At 40.2% G+C, this 21,009-nt stretch overlaps 1 protein-coding gene across 1 annotated transcript; it reads right to left on the bottom strand.

Annotated features, from left to right (window-relative positions):
• Positions 1–700: 700 nt before the first annotated feature.
• Positions 701–10,291, bottom strand: tmem200a (transmembrane protein 200A). The gene is made up of 2 exons (XM_079433377.1): positions 10,274–10,291; positions 701–2,987 (listed from the first exon to the last, which is right to left on the bottom strand). Exon 2 carries the CDS (start codon positions 2,967–2,969, stop codon positions 1,479–1,481), a length of 1,491 nt encoding a protein of 496 aa, XP_079289503.1. The 5' UTR covers positions 2,970–2,987; positions 10,274–10,291; the 3' UTR covers positions 701–1,478.
• Positions 10,292–21,009: the final 10,718 nt, after the last annotated feature.

The following is a 21,009-nucleotide window of genomic DNA, read 5'->3' as shown; positions in this document are numbered from 1 at the left end:
CTAACAATGGCAGAACCATAGACTGGAAACAAATATACTGATTAATTAAATACCTCAAATTGTGTAAAAGGTTTCTTTCTGCTGCATAAAAGGCAATGAATTTCATTTAATGTTGCAGTAATGATAATTGCTTTGTTTGAAGTCACCACTATGGTGAATTGAGAATTTGGTTGGGACCTTATATATTTAGTGTTACATCTCTCTTTCAGAGAGGTCATAAGTGTTTCTTCTTGGTAATTCACTGTAGATCTTTTTGTTTTAAAAAGGTTATCAGCAAATGTGAACATTTTAGTTTCAGTCTGTTCATCTTTAAAAGCTATTTGGAATAGCTTGGAATAATAAGACTTGGAATATAGCAAATTGTTGCACTGACTACTTTATATTAATTCTTTGACTAATTTTTCTGGTAATTAATTTCTGAGATTAACAATGTAACTTCAAACTGTTGTCTGTAAAAGAGCTGTGTGAAAATTCCACAGAAGAAAGCATACAGACTGTAAAGAATGTGATAATGAGCAAATGATGACAGACAGAAATATATATATATATATATATATATATATATATATATATATATATTGGTGAGCTATCCCATTAATATGAATCTGTTTAATCAACCAAGTTACTGGTACAGGAAATTATGATTATGATTAAATAGTGTGCAACAAACATAAGAATTAACACAAAATAGGACAGTATTATCTGGAAAGATTTTGTTTATTCTGAGAAACAGATCAATTATACATAGATAAGTTCTCTTCAAAAATATCAGTGTGTGCTTTTAAACAATAAATTATTTAACGTAAAATAACTAGCAGTGCTGGTACAACACACAAACTATAATCAAACAGACAATAGATCCTGTCTGAATGTTAATAAAAACACTACAAACACATTTGAACAAGTTTCACTAACCTGTTAGTTACCAAATTGTTCACTGTACCCATACTTACCATTACGGCTCACTTTTGTGTTTCAAATTCATGGTGAAATATCTGCTGTTTCGTTTTATTTTGATGGTCCCTTTAATGCATTCTGTTGGCCATCAGTGATATTGTACCTACATACTGTATCTACTAACCCTCAGAGTGTTAGTAGAGCATTAGTAGACTGGTAGGGTTAGGGTAAGAATAAGTTGGCACGTAATTGCAGAGTTACTCATAGTCAGTAGAGTGTCTGTTGGGAGACCATCACACATAAAGAGTAATCACACATTAAACAGACAGTCTAATACTCTGTCTAATAGATACTCTAATGAGAGTTAGTGAACATGTAGGTGCAACGTTACTTATGGTCAACAGAATGTTCAAAAGGGACCATCAAATTAAAGTGTTACCCATTCTGCAGCATAAAAAAGCAGCATAACGGAGCTTTCAAGGGCCTTAATAAAAAAAAAAACAGCAAGGACTGTCTTCTGTATTGCAGGGGGGTCGTGAACGCCAAAAGCCACTGGGTTGATATTTGAGACAATCTCAGTTTTAAAATCTAGTCTCTGAGGTGCCTCTCTTCAGACTGCTGCACATAAACTCATCATGCTCGAAGCTCAAGTTATTGTGAGACCTGGAGATCATAAGAAGTTTATCCTTTTTAGTGTAGTCCTTCTTCACGGCCACCGGGGGCACTATTAGCCTATCCATAGGGTCTTCTTTGTTCTCCAGTTTGCTGTAACCTTTACTATTACTGCGGTCCAATCTGGGCCAGCTCGGGTGTTTCCTCTGTTCAGGCTGGACAGTCAGCATTGTGAGCCCTCTCTCTAAATCCAGAGATTTGGAATGGGCTGACAACATGTGGAGGGAGTTATTGGAGCCGAAGTCTTTACGCGCCGCTCCCGGGGACAGGAATCTACCGCTTGTGGATCCAGGAGACAGTGAGGAATGGGACGAGGCAGAGCTCGGGGATTCAGTGGCTGAGTTGCTCCGGAGGAGGAGGCCACCCGGAGGCTTGAAAGCTTTGGCGACGTCGGGAACAGGGACCGTTAACGATTCCATTGACGGAGTTCTGGAGTGGACCCTGTTAGGCTCTAAGTCCTCTGTGATGCTATCAATGTCAGGCTCGTCGATGACGCAGTTGTTGAGTTTGATGACGGGCAACGTGAAGGCGCTGATAGAAGAGGAAACGATGGAGCGTGTTTGGCATTTCTTAAGCGCACCACGCTTGTCCTCCCACCGACGAATACCCTCATCTTGGAACCCAAAGATACATTCAGAGCGGTCTTTGTAGGTAGGTGACAACAAGCCTAATCCGCCTCTGGCCTCGCTCATTAGACCCTCGTCATCCTCAGCCGAGCTGGTCCTGTGAGAGAATCGGACGTCCCCATCGAGACCGGAGAAGGACATTAGCGTGTTTGCTGCGAGCCGTGAGGCAAACTGACTCTCCAGACCGAAGGAACGGATCTCTGTGTCCGCATAGGGACCCATGTAGGCCCCGTTTGTACACTTCTGCTCCTTAATCCGCAGACTGTGAATGTCTATGACTGTCGAGTACATGTCCCTCATGTGGATGATCTTTGTCTCGCGATCCCTGTTCTCGTGTAAGATGGCATTAGCACAGATGAAGATAAAAATCCCAATTCCCATTGTGAAAGGACCCAACATTTTCATCTTCTCTGAATGCAGGTGCTGCTCCAAGAATTGCGCGATGGAGCCCACTTGCTCACGGCCAACCTGCTTATCGTTCACGGGCAACTTGCTTTCTGGTGCCTTCTGGTGATCCTTATGAGGCCAGTATCCTAGAACAGCCATTGCGATGCCTGCCAGGAGGATCAGCACTCCCAAAACCAGGAAGAATCCCGAGGCTGAATACAGTCTGATCTTCCCTCTCACCACCACCACATCAGCTCTGGGTTTACGCTTGGTGCACTTCTTCTCAGGTGCAGGGATGGGGCTCTGGGTTGGCAGATGATGAGAGCGGGTGGAGTCTTGTCTTTTCAATGCAGCGAGCCCCGTGATCACCCCACCTGTTGCAATCATTGCTACGGCAATACAAGCCTGCAAATAAAGGAGTAAACAAGCGTTAAAGTAAGCTGGAGGCTTCAGGCTTGATTTGAGCATCTCATCTTTGATCTCTACGTCAAACGCTAGGTGTTACGGAAATTTGTTCACTGATTACTGGTCTAAAGGTTTTTAAATGTTTTCAGATCACAGCATTATGTTGTTACCCTTGTCTTGGTTTGTACACAGAGCAAGCAAAACAAAGTCACGATAGCTGCATAATTGTGACCATGGACAACAAAACCAGTCATAATTGTTTACACATTATATGGAAGATGAATAAATAAGCTTTCCATTGATGTATGGTTTGTTATGATATGACAATATTTGGCTGAGATACAACTATTTGAAAATCTGGAATCTGAGGGTGCAAAAAAATAAACAATTTTTTTTAGAAAATCGCCTTTAAAGTTGTCCAAATTAAGCTCTTAGCAATGCATATTACTAATCAAAAATTAAGTTTTGATATATTTACAGTAGGAAATAAAAAAATATATCTTCATGGAACATGATCTTTACTTAATGTTCTAATGATTTTTGGCATAAAAGAAAAATCAATAATTTTGACCCATACAATGTATTTTTGGTTATTGCTACAAATATACCCCAGCGACTTAAGACAAAAAAAAATGAATCAATATTGAAATGCAAGACAACTTATGATGGATATTTGCTAAAGAATATCTCCCCATGTCTTGATCTCTCTACCACTTTAAATGCTAGTTTGAAATTAATGATGAAATGATACTCTGAAAGTTTAAAGTCTTTCGGATGAGTGCATGGTACTTCTCGTAAAGAGTAGGGGTGTAACCCCGGTGTCCTGGCCAAATTCCCTCTACTGGTCTTTGTATATCATGGCCTCCTAATAATCCCCATACACTTGATTGGCTCATTGACTCTCTCTCCTCTCCACCTGTAGCTGGTGTGTGGTGAGCGCACTGGCGCTGTTGTGCTGTGGCTGCCGTCGCATCATCCAAGTGGATGCTGCACACTGGTGGTGGTTGAGGAGAGACCCCCCCACTGATTGTAAAGCGCTTTGGGTGTACAGCAATACACAATAAAGCGCTATATAAATGCATCAGTCATCATTCATTCATTCATTAAAATCTATAAATAAAACACTGAAGCATTAGCCAAAAATGACTGCATATGTACAAGGCAAAGTCTGTCAATGTGATTTTGGCAGCCAAGGGCAGTCGAGTATGTGGACACAACAAAAACAACACAAATTAATTATCTTATCAAATCTAAAATATATTAAGTATCCGTTTGCTAAAATGGATAATCTCAATCTTAGAGCTATGTCTGTCATTAGGAAAGAGCAAGAAAAAAAAGTGTAATTTCACAAATACAGCCTAAATTACTGGGTCACAGAGAGCCATTTTTATTTATAAAGATTGGTATACTGCATGTTAATGAACAGTTTTCAGATAGAAATCCCCCCTAGGCTCACTGCTCTTCTCTCTGCAGGGTCACTATCCTACACATACAATATGCAATCCTACACCATTTTTTATGCTGTCTATTTATCGATGTGCAAGTAAACCCTTAAACCACATATTTATGTTGGAGATACAGCCTTGACATATCATGCAGCAACGCTGACCTGAGTTTGAGTCCTAGCTTGTCATTTCAAACAACAGCAAAAATGCCCAAAAGATAACTTTAAAAGTATTTTTTTTTATTGTGAGCTCACTTTTTAGCATTTTGAAGCACAGCATATTATTGCATACTCCTGACTCAACTGACTATCACATCAGTCGAATTCTCTATAATTAATGTGTAATCTGATACATTTCTTTGCAACCGTAAGATTCTAGCCCACTCCTGAAAAATGTCATATTTTGTCTTACTCCTATCCACAACTATCACGCTTCCTCCTGCAAAAGTCCATAAGTAGAAGTCTACAAGGATTATTCATTCACGCTCTCATAAGATTCTGTCCTGCTCGTGTCATAGGCATTTTTTTTTCCAATTACCATCAGTAAAAAGTTCAATAAACACATTACATGCATAAAACTTTTTTTTTCAACAAGTAAAAAAAAAAACTTTTATGACCTACATATTTATATCAGTAGCTAGAACATGAGAAAATAAATACAGATTTCTAACAAAAAGCAGCAGGCTGTAGCAAACAACCAAAAACCTTGACAAACATCATATTTACCATCGTTTGGTTTCAAAGCATTCTCACCTGTATCTCAAGGTGATCTGCTTTCATGCACAGACATTTTGCTTGAATGGCACTAGCCACCTGCATCTGTAGAAAATATTTTTTATCAGGTTATGCTGTTAAATAATAATTTATATTCAAGCTGAAAAAGTAATTATATATATACACATATATATTTGGCTGCATGTCTCTGTCTTTCAGATTTCATGGGATGAAACAGCGAAAACAGTATACAGGCGTATAAGAGATAAGCTTTCGTGGTCATTTTTGCTCAATCAATCAGTCAAAGCAAGTAATGACCAAAATGTTGACACAAAGGAACTAATCAGATCCCAGGTGAACCAAGCAAGCACACCCACACATCCAGAGAGTAGGAAGAGGTATTGGTGTTTTTCCTCTTCTGATGTTGACTCTTTGGGTAAACTAATCAAATATGGGTGGCAGGGGTCAGAGAGAGAGATTGAGGGGAGAGGGATGTCGATAAAAGCAAGAAGAGTCTTCCAACATCTTCTAATAAATGAACAGATTCATTCAAATACATAAAATGATCAGTCCACTATAAAATCATTAGGGAGGAGACAAGAGAAAGATTGAAGAAATTATTTATCTATTAAGCAAACATCCATCTATATTAGTTTCATGTCTAATTACATTTTCATCTAATCACTAAACAGGTGGTGCTTAAGACCCTGTTTTAGCTGGCCTTAGTGTGGTGTATATATAATCCAAGAAAATGAAGCATGTTATGTCAACGATGGCTGTTGATGTTCGTACGACACAAGGCGAGTAATGCAATCCACCGCACATACACAAACTTTCTTTTCTACTAAAGGAAACCAAGCTATGAATCCACAAAATGTTAAAAGATTTAGAAGCTTCAGGATAGAAGAGGTGGAGATTATATAAACAAACATAAGAAGAAAAGCACACATTATGAGATCACAGCCAGCAGTCATCTGTTGTATGCTACAGTCTGGAAATGCCACTTTGCTCTAAAGAATCCTTTAACTCTCTGAGAGCCGTTACTAATTACCTGTGTGTTTATCAGCAGCTTCCAACATCTTATCTTCAAACATGTGCTCCACAGACCGCAAAAAGACATTCAACGCTCGTTATCTCTTTACAGATATTTTATTTTAGGCATGGGTTTTCAGAGCTACAAAGCAACTGTGATACAAGAAAGCACTTTGAGCAGCATTTCACCAGGTGCTAATAAAAGGCATTGTTGGCTTGTAACTCAGTTTTTGTAGGGGATGTCACACCTAGCAACTGTTTTTGCAGAAATTCTGCTCTCGTCTTCCAGAGGTCTGTCACACACAATGGAAGAGGGATGACAGACTAAACAATTCTCACATTTCTCTCATCCCCTGCCCCAGATTTACTGAATTAGAATGCTACATTATGTTTAGAAAATCAGGCTTCCTCTAATATTCAGGTTTTCCAAGGTTGGGCAGAGTGGTTCGACGAAGAAAAAAAGGTTATTGAGAAGGTTTAGTAATTTTTTACTAAATGCAGTGATGATGTGATACGATTTAATTCATGCTCATTTTAACACAATTATTTGTTTTGTTTTAAATATTTTTTAATGTTGGTCAATATTGTGTCATTTTCAGTTAATTGTTTTAGTTGGTTTTACTCCATTTTCTTAATTTTTATTAATAAAAATAACAATTTAGTTGACATGAAATTGCAAAATGAAACCTTATTCAAACATTTTCCATATTCATTTAAACATGTATCATCATCTAACAAAAACATTCCATCTGTCTGTCAGATCCATCTAATTTGTAAAGGATGCATTGGGTAAAGTTAATTAACCCCCTTACAAAGCACAATACAGTGATCATTGATCAGCTTCATCGTAAGTGGGTCAATCAATCATTGGATTATTTGAAACAACTGATCAATTCCTTTTAGATTAGTCTTATTCAGAAACATTGTTAGAACACTGTTTGAGTTAGTACACAATTGTGTTAATACACAGTTTTCATCAAAAGTACGTTTTAATCAAATAGTTAAATGTGCATTCGTATCGAGTCAAAAAAAAACTTTTGTTAACTGCCATTTTTGGCAGAAATGTCTACATCTTAGTACACTGATACTTTCATGCACAATTTTTGTACTTGAATGTGCATTTTTCATCTTAAATTCAAAGAATTCTACAAGTTCACATTTTAATTTAACAGCACTGTTACATGGCAATCCTCTTTGTTGTTCAGCATCAGCACCATGTTTTTGTTTTGTTTTCTGGCACCCAAGTACACAAGAAAAATATGTGTCACTTGCAGTGTGAAACAGCAATAACAACTATAGCAGCTGAAGAAAATGAAAAATGACAATGAAAACAGAAAACAAAGCTGGAATAACAACAATGGACTTGCAAGGGTGTCCAAAAGAGTACAAGATCTCTGTATGGTCCCCTGCTGGTCAGGTGAAATATTAAAAAGCAGTCATAGCTGTGCATGTGTCAAACACAACTGTACAAATTCATGGTCAAAATCAATACTTTAAATTTTCAACCCTGCATTTATGTGACTAAATGAGCAACTCCACACTAGCTGGGTTTCCATCCAAAGTTGTGAATTTAATTTATGTGCAAAATTGGATTTTCGTATAAAACTTTTGAGAATAAGCACCGTTTCTATCCATCGAGTCAAAGGGAACAAAATCTGTTCTGGATGCTGTTGTTTGGGAATACAGTTGTGTATAAGACAATTATACAGTAATACTTTGATGACAGATTTTCTCTGATATTTCAGAATGACCAGATGCTGTGCAACGAAATCAGTCCACTAGTTACTCAAGTTTTGCCATCCCATAGTGCAAAGTCACATGACTTTTTTGATGTAGAAACTTTTATGATGTGCATGGAAGAATTTAGTTTCCATCTCTCCTTTCTGATGCAATACTTCAAAATGTGCATAGAATTTGGGTGATTTGTGCATTTTTACCAAAACTCCCTTTATAATCAATGGCTCGGTTTACACTGCTCAGTGAATCTCATTGTGTTTTACTCATTGTTTTGATGAAAGTGCCATTAAGGAGATCATTGCATTATGTGTTCAGCAGACACGTCTGTGTTCAGCTACAGTGCAGCACTGCAACATAATACGATATTTAACACTTTCACGATTAGTTCATAGAGTAAAAATACAGTTTTTGAGAGTTCCACATGTAACACTCATTTCATATGCAAAGATATTAGCCAATCATAGCAGTGGGTGTTTACATCGAAGTTTCCAAAGAAGCCTTGAAAGCAGAGGCTAAATTCAGGGTAGAAAATGACCATATGACTGATTTTGATATAAAATACTCAGATTATAATGCATTTTGAAAAATAAATAAAATAAAATAAAATGCATTTCATGATCTCTTTAAAAAGTACAGGCAGGTTTGTTAAACTCTTCAGGACAGTGTGTCTCCATGAGCGGGGATCAAGATTCCTCCTTTGAAAGGCTAGAACACTCAACTCTGTGCCAAACATAAAAACAGGCAGAAACACGAACCATTCCTTGGGCCTGTTAACACTCAGCACTGAGAGATGCGCCCTAATGTTTTTATGACTGAGAATCAGATGAAAAATTGGCAAGTGGTATAATTATCCAATATCAGAATGCTGGTTTAGAGTAGTCTAAGCCATATTTTTCTGCACTGGTGTGTTTCACATTTAAACTCAGCATGAAACAATGTTCACAAGGTTTGAAGATGCGGCTTGTAATAAAGTGTTTAGGGTGGCTCAGTTCACAGTGAACACTTTACAGGTGCTCTGAGTTTGGATCGCTTTTAAAGTGCACCAACTTTATTTCATTTTAAACATTTTTGTGGACAGAAAGCTATAGCATTTAACCAGTTTTGTAATGAGAAGCAGTTTTCTGCCAAAATTCTGTAAAAGCTTGCAGGTTTATTGTCGAGCTACGCCCCAATAAATAGATTAAATTGAGACAGAGCCATACACGGTTACTCCACAGCAAAACAACATTTCACTTAATAGAATAATTGCCAGTGAGCTGTTGTTTTGGCCTTGTTGTAGTACTGTTAACATTTGAGTGGTTCCTTAAGCTTTCTCAGGGCCGTTTTTTAGGCAAGCAGATCTCGCCACAGTGGTGAGAAACTTCATGATGGCCCTGAGCTTTCTGTAGCTGTCTCCAACAGCAATCCTTACACAGCCTGCTATCATCCGTAACGCTGTCTAAATGATCACAGCAGCTAAACAGAATCTTAAAGGAAGCCTCAAACCGTGGACGAAGAAAGTAAACAGGGACAATTTTCATTTCATGCTTAAAACTGTTTATAAAATAGAGAAAACATTTACTTATTTAGCAAAGAATCCTCCATCTAAGAGACTTTCTGTGTTAAACCCTGGAATAGACGTTTCTATTATCTAGATATATTTAGGACTTCCTTAAAACAACCAAAGACCTTTTCAGTTTGTCATTGTTTTATTACAAAACATGCTATATAATATGTACGCTAAGTTTATATATGCATTTGCATATGTATAAGTGTACATATTACTTTTTCATTTTGTTATGAGTTAGAATTCATATATAAATTGAGACTGTCTTGAGGGTGACTAGATTCTTGTATGAATACATATGACTACCCACGATCATCTGTTGTGCATAAGCACAGATCTCTCTCTGTGTGTGTGTGTGTATGTGTGTGTGTGTGCGTGTGTGTGTGTGTGTGTGCGTGTGTGTGTGTGTGTGTGTGTGGGAGGCAGAAGTAATAAAGTCCTCTGCGGCCCAATCTCATCGATCATATGCTCTCCAATATTGGTGTTGTTTTCACAACTCGTCTGTCGGATGGAGAGATACTGACCTTTAACAAACCTGCTCAACATTTCCTTTATCGCATCATTCAGATAAACAGAACCACTTCAATGTAAGTAGATAAAAATGCTTGTGAGAAAATGTCAGAAGTGAAGTAATACATTTGAAATCTGTGCGTAATGACGAAAACGGGTTTGCTGTAATCTAAAAACAAAACCATCCCTCACCACTTCACTAGAGAGAGAGATATATATATATTATTATTATTATACTGGTTTGCGATTCGGTGAATGCTGAAGCTTAGCATGCATGTTTTATTGACCGATGCTGATACACACCTGTGTGCTGAGATGCTCCTCCTGATGCTATGTGTCCATTACGCACAGGCAGATCTCACGCGCACCATTATGTTTCCGCTTCACAGAGCAGGACACTTTCGCCAATACTTTGCTTTGAAAGCTGATTGTCAGTAGTTTTATAATCCGAGATGAGACTCTCTTTGTTTGGATGTCTGGAGAGAAAACTTCCCTCTGAGCGACTCATCCTCTCCATCTCAGCTGGATACGCGCTCCAGACAAACCTCACGATTTACGAGCAAAAAATGGGGTCTGGACGAAAATATCTCGAAAACGGAACAAGTTAGTCTTTCTTTCTTCCCTTTCTTTCCTGTCAGTCCACCGGTCGAGCGTTTTTCTAGTCTATAAATCCATAATAAACAGCATGAGGCGAGCGTGATTTCCGTCATTTCACTCAGATGCTTGAATAATCCTATGAAACAGACGAGTTCGTGTCCACAAAATGTAAAAGTCACTCATATTTGGTTGTATGATTTTAGTAAATAAGAAATAGCAGTGTTCTTTGTGAAGTATCTCCTCTCGAGACCGACGCGCGGATCATTTGTAACGCGCAGAGCGCGAGCGCTGGCTTTGTACTCCCACATGACGCCACTCCAGATGACGCACACTGACAGCGCGCGCGAGAGAGTGCGTGCGAATTTTAATTATTAATTTGCGTGGGATTGAAAAAAAAAAAAAACTCTTGCAAACACACTATACGCATGTTACTGGAAAACAACGCTGACATGATCATTTCCTGGACGTAAATATTTCTGTAGGCTAACAACCACAGCTACTGTCATAAAAATCTTTATTACAGAAGATAAACTTTGTTACAGTGCCAAAAGCTGGCAACCCTGTCACTTTCCATATTAGATAAAAATACGAATTGACTGGCTGGAGTGAGATTTGGATGACATGGGCTGGAACAAGGACACCTCCATTTGGATCCAACAATTCATATTTAATTTAATCTCAATACTGTAAATCACAGCTACGCTGAATGGTGCAGGCCTAATAATGTTGTATAGGAACTTTTTAAACTTTTAAACTTTCAAAACTTTGCCTGTAACTTTTCCTACCATCTAGTGACTTAGACGGCAGAATCTTTGACATTTCTTATTAATTATAAATCATTACTTATTTCTGAAAGGGATAGTTCACCCAAAATTGAAAATTACCGTAATTTACTCACCCGCAAGCCATCCTCGAGACAAGCTTATGCTGCGGCAACGACCTACAGTATCTCACAGAAGTGAGTACACCCCTCACATTTTTGTAAATATTTTATTATATCTTTTCATGTGACAACACTGAAGAAATGACACTTTGCTACAATGTAAAGTAGTGAGTGTACAGCTTGTATAACAGTGTAAATTTGCTGTCCCCTCAAAATAACTCAACAGAGCCATTAACGTCTAAACCGCTGGCCACAAAAGTGAGTACACCCCTAAGTGAAAATGTACAAATTGGGCCCAAAGTGTCAATATTTTGTGTGGCCACCATTATTTTCCAGCACTGCCTTAACCCTCTTGGGCATGGAGTTCATCAGCGCTTCACAGGTTGCCACTGGAGTCCTCTTCCACTCCTCCATGACGACATCACGGAGCTGGTGGATGTTAGAGACCTTGCGCTCCTCCACCTTCTGTTTGAGGATGCCCCACAGATGCTCAATAGGGTTTAGGTCTGGAGACATGCTTGGCCAGTCCATCACCTTTACCCTCAGCTTCTTTAGCAAGGCAGTGGTCGTCTTGGAGGTGTGTTTGGGGTCGTTATCATGTTGGAATACTGCCCTGCGGCCCAGTCTCTGCTTCAGTATGTCACAGTACATGTTGGCATTCTTGGTTCCCTCAATGAACTGTAGCTCCCCAGTGCCGGCAGCACTCATGCAGCCCCAGACCATGGCACTCCCACCACCATGCTTGACTGTAGGCAAGACACACTTGTCTTTGTACTCCTCACCTAGTTGCCGCCACACACCATCTGAACCAAATAAGTTTACCTTGGTCTCATCAGACCACAGGACATGGTTCCAGTAATCCATGTCCTTAGTTTGCTTGTCTTCAGCAAACTGTTTGCAGGCTTTCTTGTGCATCATCTTTAGAACATGCTTCCTTCTGGGACGACAGCCATGCAGACCAATTTGACGCAGTGTGCGGCGTATGGTCTGAGCACTGACAGGCTAACCCCCCCACCAACCTCTGCAGCAATGCTGGCAGCACTCATACATCTGATTCCCAAACACAACCTCTGGATATGACGCGAAGCACGTGCACTCAACTTCTTTGGTCGACCATGGCGAGGCCTGTTCTGAGTGGAACCTGTCCTGTTAAACCGCTGTATGGTCTTGGCCACCGTGCTGCAGCTCAGTTTCAGGGTCTTGGCAATCTTCTTATAGCCTACACACCTGTTCCCCATTCACACCTGAGACCTTGTAACACTAACGAGTCACATGACACCGGGGAGAGAAAATGGCTAATTGGGCCCAATTTGGACATTTTCACTTAGGGGTGTACTCACTTTTGTGGCCAGCGGTTTAGACGTTAATGGCTGTGTGTTGAGTTATTTTGAGGGGACAGCAAATTTACACTGTTATACAAGCTGTACACTCACTACTTTACATTGTAGCAAAGTGTCATTTCTTCAGTGTTGTCACATGAAAAGATAAAATATTACAAAAATGTGAGGGGTGTACTCACTTCTGTGAGATACTGTATGTAATTCGCTGGAACGGCGTCCTATTGTGAACGCACGTATTTAGTGGAAGCTAGAAATGACTGTTTATAAAGTTTTAAATATTGGTATTTTTCTTACAAAAACACATTGATTTGCTACAGGAGGCCTTTATTCACCCCCCGGAGCCATATGAGGGACTTTTTTATTAAGGATGGATGGTGCTTTATTGGACTAATTTTGAACTATTGAAAAATAACAGCCATTCACTGCCATTATAAAGCTTGGAAGAGCCAGGATGTTTTTAAATATAACTCAGATTGGATTCATCTGAAAGTCATATATACTATAGGACGGCTTGAGGGTGAGTAAATCATGAGGTAATTTGAATTTTTGTAGTGAACTAACCCTTTAAACTGTTTATAATAAAATGGGGTTTGAATAAAAATGGGCTTTTTTGAAACGTAGTCCTCACTTCATTAAATTTGACTTATTTTTTTCCTTATTTTACACACAGTGTATTCAAAGGGCTTCCTTAGGCAGGTTTTCTTCTGCGCATGGCGGTTAAAGAGTTAATGTACTAAAATGCTTTATCTAAAAGACTTCAGATGTCGGCATCTCTCTGGTTTCCTGTGTTTATGCTATGCATAGCTGAGTTCACAAGGCTGTTTCTCTCTCACACACATGAATATATAATCTCTCTCCTCGCTCTCTCTGTCTCTCACTCTCTATCGAGGGCTTTCTTCTTTTAAATTGTGCACCCTTTTCTTGTGATCAGATATTTTGTAATTCAGTAACAGTTTTTAAAGATTTGTTATTTGGGTGATTTCCTCTCTGCCTGTTAAATTGCGACATATTGAACACTGAAGTGCGAACACTCTCAGCATTTATGAGTACTCTTTACATATAGCACAACTTTAAGCTGAGCTTTTAAAAGTAAGTGTATATGAGCAGTGTTCGTTGTTGGTTTTTGGCATCTGAAGGAGCATTTTGACCCAGAAACAGTGACATCAGACTAAACAAGTGAATTGAGACAAAACAGTACCGAGAACTGACAGCAAGCAAAGTCTGCCCACGAGGCTGTCGGTTCCAAACCTTAACTGTTTTAATTTCAATTATGAATTAGTGTAATTGTCTGTGTGTGTCTTCCTGCTGTGGAGAAGTGCCACTGACTTCTGGAGCTGCTCAGCCCCACATACACAGCTCTCAGAGGCCCTTGTTTATTTGATTGGCACTGTGGTTAACAGGGATGCCATGAGCTTCTAGGAAATAAAGCATTGTTATATGGCAAGAGGGAGGCATATCTAATAAACCTACTGGTTGGAGCATATCTGCGAGTTTAATCCTGTTAAATGACATGTTTTGTCCTCTCTTCTAACATCAGTACATGCATGCATGCATCTCAGAAGGAAAACTGCACATCTGGGATGAGTTTTTTTTGTTTTGTTTTCAACACAGGCACTATGTCTCAGCCCTCAAACAAGACTGAGGAAAAATAAATTGGAATTTAAAAAAAAAAAAAAAAGAGTAATTTTGGTATTCATGAAAGCATAGCTGGATTCTGCTCAAAATTGCAGTCATGAAGAAGATTGCATAGCCTGCGTAGCCTGTCTGATGAATATTTTATTCAAGCGGAGCATAGGCAGCTGGGAGCTTGTGTAGTGCACTACAACATATTCGTGCTGTATTAATGTGTTTTCAGTGTTGTCATCACAACAGATGTTTCAGGTGAGTATATTACACACACACACACACACACACACACACACAGACAGACACTCTCACAGTCTACTGGGCTGTTCATAACAAGGACGATAACTATGAAGTTTTAATTGTCATTCAAATTCGATGTGGGGATGTTCACACCACACCAATAACAATAACGACAGAGGAACGATTGCAAGCTGATGAAACATAAAATCACTGAATGTCAATCAGACTCCATCCGACTTTAATGAGCTTGAGCATTTGAAGCGGCAGACTTGCAGAGCTTCATAAAGTGTTTTTAGGGAGTTACATGATTAGATTCTCAAACACTAAGTCTTAGACTCATAGTCAGCCAGCTTAAAAAACTATTATTAAAATAATAGGTCATCTAAAACTGTCATCATTTATAAATCCTAAAGATTTTCTGATCATGTGTTATGAGTTACAGAAGCACAAATGTCTGAGCTGCTCTTTCCATTCAACAAAAGTAGGTGGTGATGCTTCAAAAAGCACCATAAATAGTCTTCTAATACAATAGCTTTTGATAGAAGAACTATAACTTGTTCACTGATAATCTTCCTGTCTTTTATGACTCTCAAATCTCACTCACACATACTCACATATGTTCACTTGGCACATCAAGGTGCATAATGCCAGCCACTCAAATATCAAAAGCCAACCATTTTTATTCTAGAATTTTGAATTTAAATAACATAATTTACTGCATATATGAAAATGATTCATGTACAAAGCATTACATCTTGATAGGTGTGGAATAAAAAATGTAAAAAACCTTAAAAAAAAACTAAACTCAAGAACCAAGATGTGAAGTGAACAAGAACCCGGTTCTGCCTTTGCTAGTCAGTACTTAAATACATTACTTCAACAAGAACGCATTTTATTGTCAAATGCCAAACCAACACAAGTCGTCTGACACATCGGGCTGGTAAATAAAGCAAAATTACCCGCCCCTGTGAAAAATTACCCACATTTGGCTGGTGACAGTGATCCTTTTCCCACCCAGCTCACAACTAAACATGACGTGCCAAGTTTCAATATGCAAACTCGGATGTGAGAATAACATTTGAGAGCTATAGTGGAGAATTACATTTTCAGCGAGTAGCAAAACTTTACACAAGAGTGATACTTTTGATATTTCTGATACTTCCATTGTGCTTTAATTTCAATCCAGTTTGCACTCCTTTTGTGCTCCATGGAAAGAAATAAAATCCATTGATAAAATATAAGTAATGAAGATTATTTAAATTTCTTGAGTGAATTGCTCCAGAAAAATTCTTTGTAAAAGCGTTAAGACCAGATGACACAATGATAGATTTAATTGTTGGGCGCTAAGCCTTTGAGCTTATAGAGTGCTCTTCATGAGCACCTTACAACAACATCTTCATTTCCTGCACAAGCATATTCAGCCAGCATCACAGAGGAGGTGGATAGAGACGTGAGTCTTAAGAGCAGTGGAGGATGAATCTAACACTGCAGACAGCGTAGGTGTGATCACTATAGTCAAAGAGAGTCTAAACATAGGCATGTTCTTCAATTAATGAGTGCTTTTCTGCACATGCTGGGAAAAAAATGAAGAATCCCATCATTGCATTGATGCAGGATTTTGGTGTTTGCTCTCTCATTTCATAATTCATGAAAAGACGATCATCTTAAGAGACAGCCGAGGAAAGCCGGATGCTGTCATGAATCCCAGATATGTGTTCACTGTGGAGGAATGCATGCATGCTTCTTACATTAGTTCATCACAGAGAACCACATGTACCACATACATACCATGATTCAGTTTTTAACTCATTTTGAGTATGATTATGTAAGGTACAAGCATTATGACGTGTTGACAGTGTTAAATACTGCTCCAACAGTTTTCTGTTACATAATTTGTGACCACAATTCAGACCACAGATGGATTACCCTTCACATGCGAGGATTCATCTATCACACCAGCATGTACACAAGCAGTGTCTTATGTTAAGTGCCAACACAGGGTAGTTAGGAGGTGACAGACACATATACAAACTTTAAAAAGATGTTTGTGGGAGCGTATTGGTGAATAGCCACTGCATAAACAACCAGGAGACTAGTTCACACTGCCTCCACAAACACCAACACACACAGTGAGTTAACACACACCCATCCGTAACATTGGAAGACAGTGTTTGTTACAGGTTTTTAAGTAGTGTGAAGCAGCATTAATACTCTTTCTGAATTAAACAATAATAACAACAAGCAAAACATGTAATAAGGGTTTTCTCACTGTATGAGCCATATATACATTTTTTATTTCTTTAATGTGTTTTTAGTATCATCAATGTGTTTTGGGTTACACTTTAGTTTAAGGTGTCCCTGTTACAGTGTAATTATACATTTAAGTACTGAGTAATATGAATGAACTACAAGTACTTACTATATGGTTAGGGTTAGGATTAAGGTTTGGTTTAGGGTTACTAGTATGCAATTATGCATCATTTATTGTTATTATAATAGTAAGTACATGTAACGTGTAACGACGACACCTTAAAATAAAGTGTTACCTTTTTTTAGTTTCATGTTTTCTACAGGTAATGTGTTTTTTTGTTGTTGTTTTGGTATAAATCTGTACTTCCAGTCCAGAAAATATCGGAGAAACACAAGGTGTACAAATAGTGTGTGATGATAGAATAAATCTATCATTCTTTTCCTTATTTCTTAATATTTGTTTGTTAGGAAATACAAATTGGTTATACTTTTCGATAGTTTACTTTAGACATTCTACTACCTATAATTAACTTTACAGCTACTTGTCAGCTGTCACTCGTTAAAGTAATAGTAGACTGTTAGGTTGGGTTAAGGTTAGTAGAAAAGTTGACACATAGTTGCAGTTGTATTAATAGTCTTTAGAAAGTGTGTTGGTGGACTATCAAAATAAAGCGTTTCAAGATATTAAGCAGAGAGTCTATTAATACTCTAATGACTGCTAGTTGACTTATAGTTAGTAGAATATCTAATGTGGACTATCAAAATCAAGTGTTTTACATTTACATCTTATTCTTGTGAGTCAAGACATCAGCATCAGTGTAAAATTACCAAAGACTGGCAACCAAAGGGTGTTTTTGTCATGAGGCCGGGCTGCAGGTTTGCCCTTCCCCGCTAGAGGTCGCTATTCCCCTTTCCCCCGGACTCTATTCACTGGATTATGCACATACACCTGTTTGATCACACACACCTGGCATCTCATTACACACACACACCTGATTCTCATTACCATGGACTATATATGTTCCCATTTCCCGATGTTCTGTCTGGTTGCATTGCGTATGTTTGTTTCCCGTGATTCTTGTCCTGCGTCATGTTCTGAGATCTGTTGATGTTATGTTTTGGTTTTGTTTATTTTGCCGTGTTGGCTTTTGGTATTATTCGTAATAAATAGCACTCACCTGCATCTTGGACCCAGCCCTCATCTGTTCTCGCTCTGTGTCGTGACAGAATGCAACCAGCTGAAATGGGTCCAGCGGGGAAGTTGCTTAACATCCGCCAGGGAGATCGGAGCATGGAGGATTACGCCAGGGAGTTCACCAAATTGGCTCGACAGTCAGAGGTTCATGAGGAGAGCCTGGTGGTCTTCTTCTGGGGTGGTCTGGCGGAATCCTTCAAGTCTTGGGTACCATATTGGGAACCAGAGAAGTCGTTGGAGGATTACATCAACTTGGTTTTACAGCTGAGCGGCTCAACGTTCAGAGTGGAGTTAGTGGCGGAGATGGCGGTGGCCGCGCTCAGTGCCTCTGGTCCACGTCTGGAGTGTTTGGAGCTAAGGCGCAGTGTGTGGGAGCCTTCATTGATGTCGGTGCGAGCGGCATTGACCGCTCGCGGTTCCTCCAAAGCGACAGTATCTGCTCACAAGTCTTCTAAAGTGGCGGTGCCCGATTATAAGCCTTCCAAAGCGTCGGTGCACGCTCGCAAGATTTCAGAAGCGTCGGTGCACGCTCTCGAGGATTCCGAAGCGGCGATGCACGTTCACGAAGCTTCCGATGCGGCGGTGCCCGATTACAAGCCTTCCAAAGCGTCGGGGCACGCTCACAAGATTTCCGAAGCGTCGTTACACGCTCACGAGGCTTTCGAAGCGGCGGTGTCCGCTCACAAGATTCCTGAAGCGTCGGGGCACGCTCAGAAGGTTTCTGAAGCGGAGATGGCTGAGGATGCCGCAGTTGCACCCCTGTGGCAGCCAAAGTTGCCGCTGTATTCCGCTCTCAGAAACGGAGGAGGAGGCGGAGGAAAGCCTCCCATGCCCCACAGGGCCAGGAGGCCATTCATGAGCTCACGGTTGGCCAGGAGGCTGGGCCAGCGCCACCCAAGCTCCTTGCCCTGCCGGCGCCACCCAGACTCCTTGCCCTGCCGGCGCCACCCAGGCTCCTTGCCCTGCCGGCGCCACCCAGGCTCCTTGCCCTGCCGGCGCCACCCAGACTCCTTGCCCTGCCGGCGCCACCCAGACTCCTTGCCCTGCCGGCGCCACCCAGGCTCCTCGCCCTGCCTGTGCCACCCGAGCTCCTCGTCCTGCCGGCGCCATCCAAGCTCCTTGCTCTGCCGGCTTCACCCGAGCTTCCAGGTCTGTCAGCTCCATCAAAGCTCCTCGATCTGCCGGCTCCACCTGAGTTTCCTGCTCTGCCAGCTCCAGTCAAGCTCCCTGCTCTGCCGGCTCCACCTGAGTTTCCTGCTCTGCCAGCTCCATCCAAGCTCCTTGCTCTGCCGACTCTACCTGAGTTCCCTGTTCCGCCGGTTCCACCCCAGCTCTCAGTCATGCCGGAACCATCGGGGCTGCCTGCCAAGCTGTTGGCTCTGTTCGGACCTCTGGGCGTGCTAGTGCCCGCCTGGTTCGCCCCTCCGGTCCCACCCTGGCCGTCTGCTGGGGTTTTGGTGGGGCTGGAGCCTCCCTGGTCCATTCCTCCGGATCCGCCCTGGCACCCGGCTCGGCCTCTGTCTCCCGGTTCTCTGCCTCCACACGGACCTGGCCCACCATCCCTCCCCCGGTGTTGCCGTTCTACCCCCCTACGGATCACGGATGGAGCGTCTGGAAGCCGCTCCTTTGAGGTGGGGTACTGTCATGAGGCCGGGCTGCAGGTTTGCCCTTCCCCGCTAGAGGTCGCTATTCCCCTTTCCCCCGGACTCTATTCACTGGATTATGCACATACACCTGTTTGATCACACACACCTGGCATCTCATTACACACACACACCTGATTCTCATTACCATGGACTATATATGTTCCCATTTCCCGATGTTCTGTCTGGTTGCATTGCGTATGTTTGTTTCCCGTGATTCTTGTCCTGCGTCATGTTCTGAGATCTGTTGATGTTATGTTTTGGTTTTGTTTATTTTGCCGTGTTGGCTTTTGGTATTATTCGTAATAAATAGCACTCACCTGCATCTTGGACCCAGCCCTCATCTGTTCTCGCTCTGTGTCGTGACAGTTTTACCAGTAAACTCATGTTGCTGTTTCCACAAGCATCACAACAACAAGCAATAAAAACAACCACAAAAGTAATGAAATCAATAATCAATTAAAAAACAGTTGGAGACATTGTTCTTTTGACAACTGCAGTCATTTACAAATATTAAGCTAAAAAAAAAAGATTAACATGAAACTTTCATTAATATGAAAAACAATCTAACCTGTTAATTGGTTAACCACAAGGTACCTTGCCATATTTGCTGAAAGATTATTGTAATGAATCTTCTATACACCAGAATGTCTGCAACTGCAAGGTGTATTTGCAGGTTGGTGGAGTAAGTAAGTAAGTAAATTTTATTTATATAGCACATTTAAACATAGCAAAGCTATCCAAAGTGCTTAACAATGTAACAGAAATTAAAATGAGAAAAGAAAACAAAAAAGAAGCAAACAAGACAACCAATAAAACATCAATAAAATTGAAATTAAAATGCTAAGGAAAAAAGATATGTTTACACAAGGTAACCCAATGGAAGAAACAGCAAATAACAGCAACAAACAACCAGATAGCCCATGAGCTGTGTGCATACAGTGTTACCTGAATGAAACTGAGGAGATATATAGGGGTATAATATATCCTCCTGATTCACAACAAGTGCTAGATTTCACAGGGACTTTGCCACAAGTTAGAAAGCTAAATGATGGTAATTGCTGTTATGCAGAAGCTGAAGGAGGCAGTGATGTGAGAGGTGCAATTTTATTTTTTATATTTATACAAACCCGATTCCAAAAAAGTAGGGACACTGTACAAATTGTGAATAAAAACAGAATGCAGTGATGTGGAAGTTTCAAATTTCAATATTTTATTCAGAATACAACATAGATGACATATCAAATGTTTAAACTGAGAAAATG

This window comes from Barbus barbus, assembly GCF_936440315.1.
Source record: "Barbus barbus genome assembly, chromosome: 14".
NCBI lineage: Eukaryota > Metazoa > Chordata > Actinopteri > Cypriniformes > Cyprinidae > Barbus > Barbus barbus.
This window is presented reverse-complemented; position numbering and strand designations above follow the sequence as displayed.